Source organism: Odontesthes bonariensis, chromosome 19, assembly GCF_027942865.1.
Source record: "Odontesthes bonariensis isolate fOdoBon6 chromosome 19, fOdoBon6.hap1, whole genome shotgun sequence".
Lineage (NCBI taxonomy): Eukaryota > Metazoa > Chordata > Actinopteri > Atheriniformes > Atherinopsidae > Odontesthes > Odontesthes bonariensis.
The window spans coordinates 30,471,176-30,484,282 of NC_134524.1; the positions used below are offsets into that span (position 1 = coordinate 30,471,176).

The window sequence follows — 13,107 nt, forward strand, 5'->3', positions numbered from 1 at the left end:
GCTGTTGCCACTGTAATTCCAGTGTACTGAGTTTGGCTATGTGGTGCAGCCTGAGTTTGTGAAATGTGGACACAATGACAACAGTGAAAAGTGGTGGTTGTCTATACCAAACTGTGTGTCCTGAATGTGCTCCTTGAGCAGAAACACATCATCTGAGCCAATTTCAGACAAACTGCTCTTTTACCGACACACTGACAGCTTGCCCCGATACAGACCGGCGATCTTGACGCAACTTACTCCCTAGCAAGATGGCGGCGACATTTAACGCGACCCAGAGGCGAAAGGGGCGTCTACCTATAATATGTCTATGAATTTAGAGACACCAAATGACCCAACCTTCCCAGCATGCACAGGGAGAACATGCAAATTCCACACAGAAAGGCCTTTCGATTCGACCCACACATACAAATATTCTCTTCAAAGACTACACACTGAAACATTAAACTTTCTTCTATACTACAGGTCAAACAGGTCATTGAAATGGTTAAATAAATATGTAGTGTAAGGTGACGGTGCTGACCACCGCACCATTGTGCAGCCCTCTCATTAGAACCAGTGTTTTTATTTTTCTGTTCTGGGCTATCATATGGTGGTGCAAAATGGCTGACTATGAGGCTTATAACCTGTGCCCTCTGTAGAATAATGGCTTGTTCTAAGGTAATGAAAACAAAAAAGTTGTTATTTAAATGAAAATTCACACAAAATAAACATATTTAAGAATATTAGCTTGCATTTCTGCCTTAAGATCAACTACACATTTAACATTGTAGCTTTAACCTTAGAAATGGGTTTGTGGACCTCAATCTACAATATTCTAATTATTTATTGATTTTTTTTTTAAGTGTGTTGGTTTTATTCTGGCAACCACAAATGACACACATTTGAAAAAAATACATATATTTTTACACAGAACACTGGATAATTGACAGTAAAACTGTATTCACTCTATTTTAAGTTGGATCAGGAAAACAGTGCTTGTTGAAATTGTCAAGGAGAGAAAACTAAACTAAACTGTAAACCACACAGAATCTCCCGATCCTCTACTTTCAGCATATGAACTCAATGTTTTCACTTTATAACTCAAAAATGCAGCACCGTACATATGTCTGTTGTTAACATGTTGTTTAACAACATGCAGGGGAAAGAACGCTGCACAAAATTAGATTTATAGAATTCATATCCTCTTCAATAATCACAACAAACACATGAAAGGTGAGCAACACTTGAGCTATGCTTCGTATGGGCATCTCTAGCTGACTGGCAGAAATTTAGTCAGAGGCCATCTTAGTGTTTGTTAGCTTACACCCCCTGGCTAATCCCTTTCAATTTCAGTTTGTCAGTGTCAGGGATTTTAGAATTGAACATTTAATCTGAAGATATGTTAAATCTAAAAAATGTGGGTTAAAGCAAAGTCCATAAAACAAGTTTCAGATTTGAGATGTAGATTTGCAGTTCTGACAAGAGAGAAGCAATGTATGTTTGTTTCAGGGGCAACGTTCCATCTACATTCAAAAAGAAATGGTTGGTCTCATCATAATCCCTAGTTTTTATGAAAAACCCAATAATGCATGGTATTATTTCAGGCCTGACTGTGTAAAAACTCTTCCACAGACGTTGCTATCACTGTAGTCACAGGAAGCTCTGAAATGCAACAGGAAAGAAAACAGGAACTGAATACAACCAAGCCACAGGTTGTGTTGTTATGAGTGTCTAGAGTGAAAAAAAAAAATCAATCTTCCGTGAATGCAGTCAGTGAATGGGGATGACTGATGCTTTGGGAAAAAATCAAGGATGTTTAAAACATAGTGTGATTTCCCCAAAACCACATTCACCCCCACAAGAACAAATAACATAATTGCCAACTATTTCAGTGCTTCCAAAGGTTAGAATTAGCGTTTCTTTGGCTTATTTTGATGAAAATGTAACAAAAAATAATAAGAATAAAAAAGGGTATCAGGAGATGTCTCCTTGTCTCCACCATTTTCAGGCATACAGCTATAGCTGACTTTAGGGCCTATGTCATAGACAACAGAACAATGACAGTCGAAATATATAATATAATATAAATATAAAGCCTCACGGATTTCAATTTCAAATTGAGATTTTTGGAAACCACACTTTTTTGTAGTAGCTATGTCTTGGATTGGGAGCAGTTGTAAATGATCCTGAGGGAAGCATTTGCCACAATTGTAAATGCTGGTAATAAGACACTAGATACGCCAAGGAGCCAAGGAGCCAAGGAGCCAAGGAGATTAGGTGTAACCTTGACAGATTTAAGACCAAGGTCAATTTGCATCAATGACAGCTTATTATGCATTAGCCAAACATTTTTAGGTTCCACTTAGACTTTAAGTTCCTTCTTTGTGTCTGCACCACAAGACACTACCAATGCAGCAGTGGCAAGAGCCATTTAAGATCTTTGTAAATAGTAGTAAAGCTTGAGCTTTATAAACAGCTGTCCATAGTATTAGTCTTAAAAAACGGAATATTATACAAAATCCCAGCTCTATTATTCTAACCACATGTGTGAAAAAGAAAAAACTTTGCAATTTTTGACTCGTAGATCAACCAGCTGTTGACTGTTATGTCACGGCTAACATGATAAGGCTCCACAGGTGCTCACTGATCTTGTGATTCCACATAGAGTCACAGTATAAGTTACTGATAGGGCATCTAGTGAAAACTGTTAGGTTTGGAACACGTGGAATTCTTTTCCTGCGGAGCTCAATCATTTTAGATAAAAACTGCTTTTAAGAAAGACCAGCTACTATACTCAGGAAAGCTCTACCACTTCCTGTTTTTATGAGCTTTTTGCATTTTACTATGTTTGCATTTTACTATGTTTGGTGTGCTCTGGGGTGGTAAGCACCTTCACCTCACAGCAAGAGGGTTCATGGTTTGAATCCTGGCTGTGGCCTTTCTGTGTGGACTTTACATGTTCTCGCCATTAAAATCAGATTAAGATTTATTGGTCATGCATACACACGAAATTTGTCCTGCACTTTTAACCCATCCAGGTTGGCACCTGTTGACAAACTCATGCTCATGCACAGGGTCACACACTCAGACAGATGCCATACACTGAGCGGTGGGCAGCCATTCACAGCGCCCGGGGAGCATGGGGGTATAGTGCCTTGCTGAAGGGCACCTCGGCATGTATATACATGTACATATAGTTTAGTGATTAAGATGACCATGGACTGTCGGGTTCCAGGTTCAAATCCTGGCTGGGGCCTCTCTGTGTGGAGTTTGCATGTTCTGTATGATTGGGTTCTCTCTGGGTACTCTGGTTAGGTTAATTGGTGACTATCTTGTCCCTAGGAGTGAGTGTGAGTGTGCATGGTTGTTTGTTTCATTTGTCCCTGTTTGTCCCTGTGATGGACTGGCGACCTGTCCAGGGTGTACCCTGCCTCTTGTCCAATGACAGCTGGGATAGGCTCCAGCCCCCCCAAGACCCTAAATTGATTCATTTAAATGGATGGATGGATATATATCTATATACAGCACACCGACACCGACAAAAAGCAATAATGCGGCTGCTGCAGCACCAATGATAATTCCCTCTGAACCATCGGGAAGTTTGTGATCTAAAACACAGAGAAAATTCTAATATATATATATATATATATATATGACTGTGTGTGTGTTTGTGTATATATGTATTTGTATATATTTATATGAATATGTGTGTATATATTTACAGACTGATGATCTTCTAGCTTTTGACTCTCCAGTGATGCACCTACAGTCTGGCTTTATCCAGCAGGAAACTATTAAAAAGCAGGTTATCCCCCATATTTCTTGATTAAAAAAAATATTTTGTCTGTCCTTTCAGGCACGCAACATCAGGACATCTGAACTCACAGCTATTAAGATTGTCAAGCTAGACCCTGGTATGTGTAAAAGTCCAAACCTGACACAACATTCTCACAAGTGATTATTTGTATCATCAGTACTAAGTTTATATGTCTTGTTTTGTTTTTTATGATCATTCTGAAATGATAGTTCTTATACTGGGGATTGATTGACTGATGATTTTGTCTCAGTCAGTCAGAGGAGAACATCAGTGTCTGTTTTAAAAGAATGTTGGAACAGGTTAAGTGTTCCTTCTTTATTACCGTCTGTGTTCTAAGCCTAGCATAAATGTGACATTATATTATTTAGCTATTCTGCCGTTCCATATTACAGCTCACATCTGTGGGGAAAAAGTCAGCTCTGAGCACTGGTTCTGGATCTTACTGAGACACATATTCTCACATCTAGTTTAGAGCTTTGGACACCAAATACAGCCTGGCTAACGCTGGCTGATCATGACATGAACAAACACTCATATTCATCAAAACCTTCATTACTTTGTTTTAATCCTTAGATGCCACCAAGTTGCAAATGTTTGCTACATTCTACTTTAAACAGTCCACCTACCTTACACTACCTTACCACTGTTTTTTAGAAAAACTTGCAGGGGCTTACCATTCATCTATTGTTGGGTCTTTGCCTCCGGTATCTGCTCCTGCACCTCTCCTACACTTTGAAAACCTTAAAAATATTGAAATTGAAATTGTAATAACACCTCCAAATTAATATTACCTGCTTGAGCTAGAAGTAGAGAAAATTATTCCACTAATCGTGCCAGTTTGAGTACAATGTACTATTTTACCATCCATGGTGGTTTAGTAGAAATCTTATAATCTTATACAAGGTATAATATTATATATTCTGCTGTGCAGAATCTTTAGGAATTGAAACACCTAGTCCTACTGGTAGAATTACTTTTTGGATTAGTCCAGTGACGGCTGTGAAAGGACAGCTGACAACCAGGGAAAGACCCGGTGACAGTCTGCTGAGACTGCTAGCAGGAACGAACAGACCCCAACGGGGCTATCATTAAACAATGACGTGGCTCCACCCAACAATGGCTGTGAAAAGTTTATACCACCTACCAAATGGCTACTGACCTCGGAATGAAAACAATGACAAACCAAACGACCAGCATAGCATATAAAGGACCAACAGGATACAAAGTTCACTGCTGTGTCTGCGGCTGGGAGAAGGTAACATTGGAGAGGGGGCTCAAGGTCCATCAGGATAGGAAGAAGTGGCTGGCAGAGCATAGCAAGGGGTAGAGTAGCATTGACCGCTACTTCATCAGAGGTAGAACAAATCAGTTGGGTGAAGCCCAGGGGCAAGAAAACCACCACAGTCCACAGGGTATCTGAACCTCAGCTGAACCTCAACCAGGTGCAACACCACTGATTTGTGAAAGCCCAGAGCCCATCCAGCCACAGACAGCAGAAGAGCGGAAGATGGATGGAAAAAGCCTGAGATCCTCTCGCCCAAATCACGTCAAAAGAAAGAATGGCCAAACAACTTTGTCAAGAACCTCTTTGGCAAAGAGAAATCTGGGACCTGCAAAGTACCCAGGAACTGGAGCAGTTCCTGTGGAAGACTTTTTCTGACAGGCAGAGACACACACCAATTACTACTCCAGCTGACATGCCACCGATTCGACCACCAGAGCACCAGATGGACACAAGGCTGCCTACATGGAATGAAGTTGAGTACACGATGAAGCGGGTAAGATGAGCAGTTTTATAAGAACACCCCAGGCATCCTAAGGTACCTTTGTACATGTGTTCTTCCTAGACCTTACTAAAACCTTTGGATCAGTACCACATGAATTGTTTTGTAATGGTTTCAACTTCTTCCATGTTCCAGTGGCAATAACAATGCTAGTCAAAGCTTACTTCCAAAATCTCCAGTTTTGCGTAACAGCACAGGGAATTACTACCACCTTGCAGCATGTTGAGATTGGGATAAAGGCAGGTTGTAACCCCCCCACGCAGCTTTTACCATGGCAATGGAGCTTATAATAACGGCATCACAATAGGTCAAGCTCTCTGCTCAAGCTGCTGCCCCCGCGACCCGATCCCCGGACAAGCGGAAGATGATGGATGGATGGATGGACAATGGGTCATTGGAGGGGAGTTGTTGACCAATGGGATTCGCCTCCCACCAGTCATGGTTGACACGGAAAACCTGACAACAGTTACAACAACAAAAGCGTGCACTAACGCCTGTTGGATAAGCTGCAGGAGAAAATCAGTTGTGCATGAATGACATTTAAAGCCAGCAAATCCTGCAGCATCTCCATCATCAAAGGCTTGGTTACTAACCAGAGATTTTCCATTCGTGGTGTCCCAATACCAACAGTTTTGGAGAAGCCTATAAAAAGCCTGGGACCCTGGTATACTGCACCCCTCAAAGACTCCAAGCAGGTAGAGCAAATTAGGCAAGATATCATCAGTGGCCTTAAAAGGATCAACAACACCGCTCTACATGGGAAGCTGAAGCTTGAATTTTGGTTTCACTGCCCTGCCTCATGTGGCCACTCACCTTTTATGAGATCATGCTGTCCCATGCCAAAAGACTGGAGATACTGGTGAGCGCACAGGTGGGGAAATGGCTTGGTTTACCAAAATGCCATGGCAGTGTACGGCTGTACGGGAATGGAGCCCTTTCCTTACCATTATCAAGCCTCGTGAAGGAGTACAAAAGTGCCAAAGGACGACTAGATATGACACTTAGAGTCCAGATATCTCATCATAAGAGCTGCTGCACTAACTGTATCAGCGGGTATGAAATAGAATGTTGCCACTGTGGTAGAGGAAGCAGTGGCTGTTCTCAGACACCGATACATTGTGGGTAATGTCCTGTGGTAGGCCTTACCCAGCTGAGGGTGTCTGTTGAAAAATGGCCAAAACACCCAATGAGGCTAGGGTACACAACTGATGATGTGTTGCAGGGGAACTAAGTGGTCACCATCTAAACACCCCAAGGTATTCCACAAATGAAAAACCAACAGACCCCTCTTATTCTTCTATTCTTTATTCTTCTTCCCTCTGTTCCCTTTTAAGGGTGGAAGCAGGGGGAGATAGAGTGTACAGCCCGGTCCAGCGGGGGAGTAGGTAGCCCGGTCTGGCCTCTCTCCCTGACTGCCTTCCTTACCCTCTCTCTCTCCTCTCCGCTACTGTTCTTCTCTTCTCTCCTGCCCTCTGTTCCCATTTAAACACACCTAAACACTCAAACACATCGCCATACAAGGTAAGTGCTGTACAGAGTCATCAGGGATCGAAACACCTAGTCCTACTAGTAGAATTCTAATCTTGAGACTGTAGTCATAATTTTAAGATAAGGCCTAAAATTTATTTTGAATGTAATTTGAGGTGTCAGCAATCTGGGTCAAAGTCAAATCAAACTCATACTTTTATATCAATATAATAACAACAGAGTTAGAAAAAAAACAACCTGAAAAAGCAACTTTTTACTCAACCATGTGTATTGACATTTTAGAATATTAAGCATCATACTTGTACAGGAACATACTGTTACTTTACCAGCATTTACTGATTCATATAAATAGCAGGTTTTTATGCAAAATACCACAATAAGCACTTACCATCTTGCTGATGGATGAAGCCACCAGTTCTCCCACTGCACTAACCCTATGATTTCCTGGTCTGTAATTTTTTTCCCCTTTGTATAAGCTCAGTTTTGTGTTTAGGACATGACTGCTGACAGTAAATACTTACTGAGATGTCTGTCTACACAGGTGATGACATCACATCCATCCAGCAGGAAATTACCATGATGAAGGAGTGCAAACACAAAAACATAGTGGCCTACTTCAGCAGCTACCACAGGTGCTGTGAGCTCTCAGCCTGTCAGCTACGAAATTCCTAGTATAGATAGACTGAAATATGTGGAATTTGACGTTTATTTTCCCTGCACTGCTGCTGGATTCCTCTCCCACTCTTTTTAGTGCTTAGTAACATTGTCGGCACAGCAGCTCATGGTATATGAGGGTGTAAATATGTCAACCTCTTTATGTCAGAGATCTTCTGGTTTGAACTATTTCTTCTGATACAACTTTTCACAATGCCTACAAAGCTGTGCTTTTTCTTTCTGAAAATGCAGAGCACACGTCAAATAACAGTATGAAAGCTGTGTGTCTCTCTACAGAAACACCAAGCTGTGGATCTGCATGGAGTACTGCGGTGGAGGGTCACTTCAGGACATTTATCAGGGTACAAACAAAAAACTGTCAATTCCAAGTCTTTGTGTGCTTAATTGCATTCATTATTATTTGCTCTTTTGTTTCCTATCAGTTTCATGTCTGTCAGTTACAGAAATAATCTTACATTCAGATCATATGGACAGAATGGGTAAACGCTCTCTAAGCCTTCAAAGATAATTTGAAGCCCCAAATTAGTGACTTCATTATAGATATTTAGAACCTTTAATTAGAAAAATTAATAGTACATATATTTTTTACTTTGATCTGAAATTGCATTCACAGTATTGTTCTCTTGAATTGACTGAATAAATCCGAAAGTTCCTGTACATAGCTTTTAGGATGATCTGTAGGCAGAAATGCAATCTATTTGTTTTGTATTATTTTTTTCACAAGTGCATAGTTGTATGCAAGAATAAGAATTTGTTTGCTTTCCCCAGTGCACAGAAAATCAAACTGACTCCACAGATGTTCTTTCACTTTTCTCACTCAGTGCAGTTTCCCTGATACAGAAGGGGAGAGTTAAGTGAGGAGAATTAGTTGGTTGCAGTCTGCAACTTCATGCCAAGATGTCACTGAATCCTACACACTAGTTTTTTAATGATGGACTTTGTTTCGAGGCATCTTTTTTTGTGATAGCTTTGCACTGATCTTATCACTTTTTCTCTTCACAAAGGGACTGTGATAAGCTCTAAAGGCTGAGTTATACTTCTTTTAACTGCCCTTGCGCTTGCGTCTTGCGCGTATGTTAATGGCTCGAGACGTTTATACTTCATTTTGCTTTGTCGGCGGTTGCGTGTGCTGCGTGGCGATTCACCGCCAGGACAGTAGGTGGAGTAGCGGGTTTTTTCAATGACAAGCCTACTACGATGAAAGGAAATTCACCGCCAGGAGCTCTTTGGCAAGTCTCTCTTCCATAGATTCATGCTTCTTCTTCTTCTTGTAAATAGCCGGTATTTTGTCAGATTTTCAACACCTTGGGGGTCTAAACGACTACTTTCTCGCCTGAAAATGTTTCAAATGTTGCTAAAGTTATATATTTACAGAGTTTAGCCTATAGCTTAAGGGAAATCAGCTTTTCAGGCCGGCTGATTTCGGCTCGGGCAGGAGTGAAGTGCACTGTGTTTTCGACCACAGCCAGTGGCTTGCGCTTGCGTCTTGCGTGAAGTTTAGAAAATTGAGGTGACACACGCAAGCACGCAAGGGGGGGCTTGCAACCGCGCAAGGGCTTGTGTTGCGGCTTGCGGCTTGCGTCTTGCGTTGCGTCTTGCGTTACCGACTATAAACCAGGCTTAACACAAGAGGAAGGGGGAACACATCTATTTTACGTTTGTTAAAAACTAACTGAACCTCCCATACACACAATGATAAAATTTAAAAAGTCACCTCTTGTTTTACACAAGGAATATACCCTAATGTTCTCCCTCTTTCTTCTTTCTGTTGAATCTATGAGCTATTAATCAAACTGTTATTTGCAGTGACTGGCCCATTAAAAGAGAAACAGATAGCGTTTGTGTGCAGGGAAACCCTTCAGGTAAGATTTTTTTGCTTAAAGTTAGCTTTTTACTTTAGCATTGTGAAAATCTTTAGACATACAGAGTTTACAGAGTGAGTGTGTTTTTATTGTTATTTTTTTGGTAGTTTTGCAGCTGCAGAGTAACCAGATAGTATTTGCCCTCGCCAGACCACTAAATATACTTTAGAGATAAATGCTGCTGCAGCACAGTCTACATCAGATGCCAGGAAATGTTGATTTTGTTTGTGAGTGACTGTCAGCAGACTGCAGGGTTTCACAGGGTAATCATCTTTGCATGCAACTAAACAATCTCAGCTGCAAGTGACCTGTAGGTCTTGTCTGAGGATCAAAACATGTCTCATAACCCTTCAGCCATTAGATCTTTTCTCATTCTTTGGAGTCTGATTGGATTCACAAGTTAACAGTAAGAATAATAAGTTAGCTGTAAGAATGAACTTAATACAAATTCTGCATTCAGAGTAGAAACATGTTAACTACATTGATATAGGAATATTTTTAATGATAATGTATAAACAATATGTAAACTGTAATAACTTTATGTAGCCTGCTTTTATCTTTAAAAGCAGTGGTTGTCATAGTTGTCACACTTAGAGAATGGAGGACGCAGATGCAGGAGATGTAATTCCAATACTTTTATTCGGAGGGCAGCATATCAACAAGTTCCTCGTTAGAGAAGCTAAACGGGCTATGAAATATTAATCTAATAATATACTTTTCCAAAATGGAAAAGTATATCTATAAAAATCTATCAAACTCAAAATCACTCCTATAACGGAGGAAAAACAAAAGACCATGAAACTTTAACGTTAACTAAATATCACTCCTACTGCGGAGGAAAAAAACAAAAGGCCTCTCCTGAAAATCGGAGGAAATACACTAGGATAAGATTTACAAACAAAAAACCACTCCACCTGGGAGGGAAAACAAGAAAGCTATAAACAAGACTAACACTGTAGCTCTTACAGGTTCTAATTTACAAAACTCACTATGAGAAACAAAAACGCTCTTACAAGGATAAATACCACTTGGCAACTTGGAAACAGGCTTAGTAAACGGGCTTGGCAATAACGGGAGAATGATGCACTTCACAGGGACAGATACAACACACTTGCACAAGACAGGGGGAGACGCAGACTCTTAAGCACACCGGGGTAATGGGAAACAGGTGGAATCATTCATACCACAATCAGACTGGAGCACGAGAGGAAGGGCAAGTGACCTGGAACGAGAGGGAAGTTAATCTTTCAAAATAAAACAGGAAATGACGAAACAATACATGAAACGAGACAAAAACCCAACTTAACCTCACCGCGGTGTGACAATAGTGAGATTGAAGTTTGAGCCAATGCTGCATATATGCTGGCTCCAGGACAAATACCTGTCACCAAGGCAGGATCAACCTGGTGGTTGTTGTGAGCAATTGAAGACAACATCTTAAATCATTTTGAGATACTTTTTCCATCTTTGTGCTCCATATTTTTTAAAGTTGTATTAAATGAAGCACTTCTTTTCCTCAGACTTTCCAACAATGTAATCTGGCAATATAGTTTACCTGTTCAATGTGTAAAAAAACAAGATAACTAATTATATACAGTATATATTCATAGATATTCTACTCAAAGCTCAGCTGATTTACTTTCTACATTGTGTTTTTTTCCCCAGGGTTTGTATCACTTGCACGAAACTGGCAAAATGCATAGAGACATAAAGGTATATAATTTTAAAAAGCTTTAAAGTTGTAACTGTTATAGTGACACACGGCTGTACTGTGGGTTATCATGTAAAAACAAATTTAGATGTGTTTGTTTGCATTCTCCAGGGAGCCAACATCCTTTTGACAGAGAGAGGAGATGTGAAATTGGGTTAGTGGAAACCTGTATCGAACACTCACAGACACATTCACGTCGGCAATATCTATTTAAGCACTCTCACTGACCAAGTAGGCCTAAATAGGCCATCAGTATTGAATTTCAGCATTCAGTGTAAATGTGTGTGTCTCCTCTGTGTCTAGCTGATTTTGGAGTGGCAGCAGAGATCAGCGCCTCGGTGGCCAAAAGAAAGTCTTTCATTGGAACTCCCTACTGGTGAGAAGGCTGGAGTGTCATTCACCTACGTCCCTCTGAACACCGAGTCAGATTAGGCAAATTAGCTTGTGGTCGCAAATCTTAAACAGCACTGAACTGAGTTTCCACTTCTCTTGGTGACATCCTAAAATTCCATTATTCTACGAGCACAGGCACAGCCATCGCATTTCAGTAATAACTAAACCAAGGCAGTCTGCCAAGAGCAGCGCAAATCAGAATACAGCCACAAAGAAGCACCCATATAGATAATCAGAAGCCTTTAATTTACCAATGACACAGGTGCAGCTTGTTCCTGTATCACAGGCCATATAAGCATGAAATGACTGTAGTGTTATAAGACTACATTCTACAGATGAAATGCTTTTAAATATGTAATTGTTTTTATGATTCAGGTTATATGGGGCTAATATGTAGCAAAACAACAATAATGAGTTCAACTTTAAACAGCCAGCTATCTCTGCAACCAGCAGACCATCTAGTTTGAAATGTCATGTAGTCCTAGATTTCCTCCAGTCAGTTAAGAACAATGTGGCTTGTCAGTCGATATGTTCTGGTATGTTCTGGCTTTTTGGCAATCCAAATAAATTTACATGAGTGGAGAAGATTCTGTCACTTCTAGCAAACTCTCTTCTCACATTAAGGTACCTCCTCCTCACAGTAACTGTCACAATTCAATCCAATCCAATTTATTCATAAAGCACATTTAAAACAACAATAGTTAACCAAAGTGCTGTACACTTAGAACAATTAAAAGATAAATAAAAATAAATGACATGCTTAAATTCAACGGTAAATATTGGTGCAATTGGCAGTGAACTTGGTAGAGTAAAGCTTAGTGAATCACTGTTTATCTTACAGTTTTTCTCTATTGGTTTGGCTCATTTCTTGAAACAGAAATTACATTCTCAAAACTCTAAGATCATTTGGCATGACACTCTTATAGTTCAGCACAACACCATAGCTAACCTGCAAAAGCACATATCTCTCCCAAAACTGTTCACCCATGCTTCAGACCTGATTTTTTTCCCATGTAAAGAGTCAGTGCCACCCAAATTGCAAAGATCTTTCTCAATTGCCTAGGCTCATTTCTTGAAACAGACTGGACGTTTTCAACACTCTTTAGTACTTTTTGCAAAACTAAACTGAATGGTTCAGTAAAACACCATGGTTCACCAGCAAAAGCTCATATCTCCCCCTAAACAGTTCACCCATGTGTCAAAATTAAGTTTCTTTCTCATTCAAATAGTCAGTGCCCCCAAAATGCATTGTCCTTTTGGCATTGCGTGAGCACTACAAGTCAAAATGTTTAGATGTTTTGTCACTATGGCATAGGACTACCTAACAGAATACAATAGTGTATACAACTGAAGGAAAAAAGTTTCACAGTAAGAGTAGCCTCAAAGCACACACAATAC

General features: G+C 40.2%; 1 protein-coding gene across 4 annotated transcripts in view; it reads left to right on the forward strand.

Moving 5' to 3' along the window:
* The window catches only part of map4k2 (mitogen-activated protein kinase kinase kinase kinase 2), a 42,130-nt gene that overhangs the window by 5,765 nt on the left and 23,258 nt on the right, over positions 1–13,107 (forward strand). For all 4 annotated transcript variants that reach the window (XM_075451711.1, XM_075451713.1, XM_075451712.1 and 1 more), the window contains exons 2-8: positions 3,836–3,893; positions 7,610–7,700; positions 8,020–8,084; positions 9,550–9,605; positions 11,271–11,318; positions 11,428–11,470; positions 11,620–11,692. In XM_075451711.1, the coding sequence (XP_075307826.1) occupies positions 3,836–3,893; positions 7,610–7,700; positions 8,020–8,084; positions 9,550–9,605; positions 11,271–11,318; positions 11,428–11,470; positions 11,620–11,692 (434 nt within the window). The remainder of the gene's footprint in view (positions 1–3,835; positions 3,894–7,609; positions 7,701–8,019; positions 8,085–9,549; positions 9,606–11,270; positions 11,319–11,427; positions 11,471–11,619; positions 11,693–13,107) is intronic.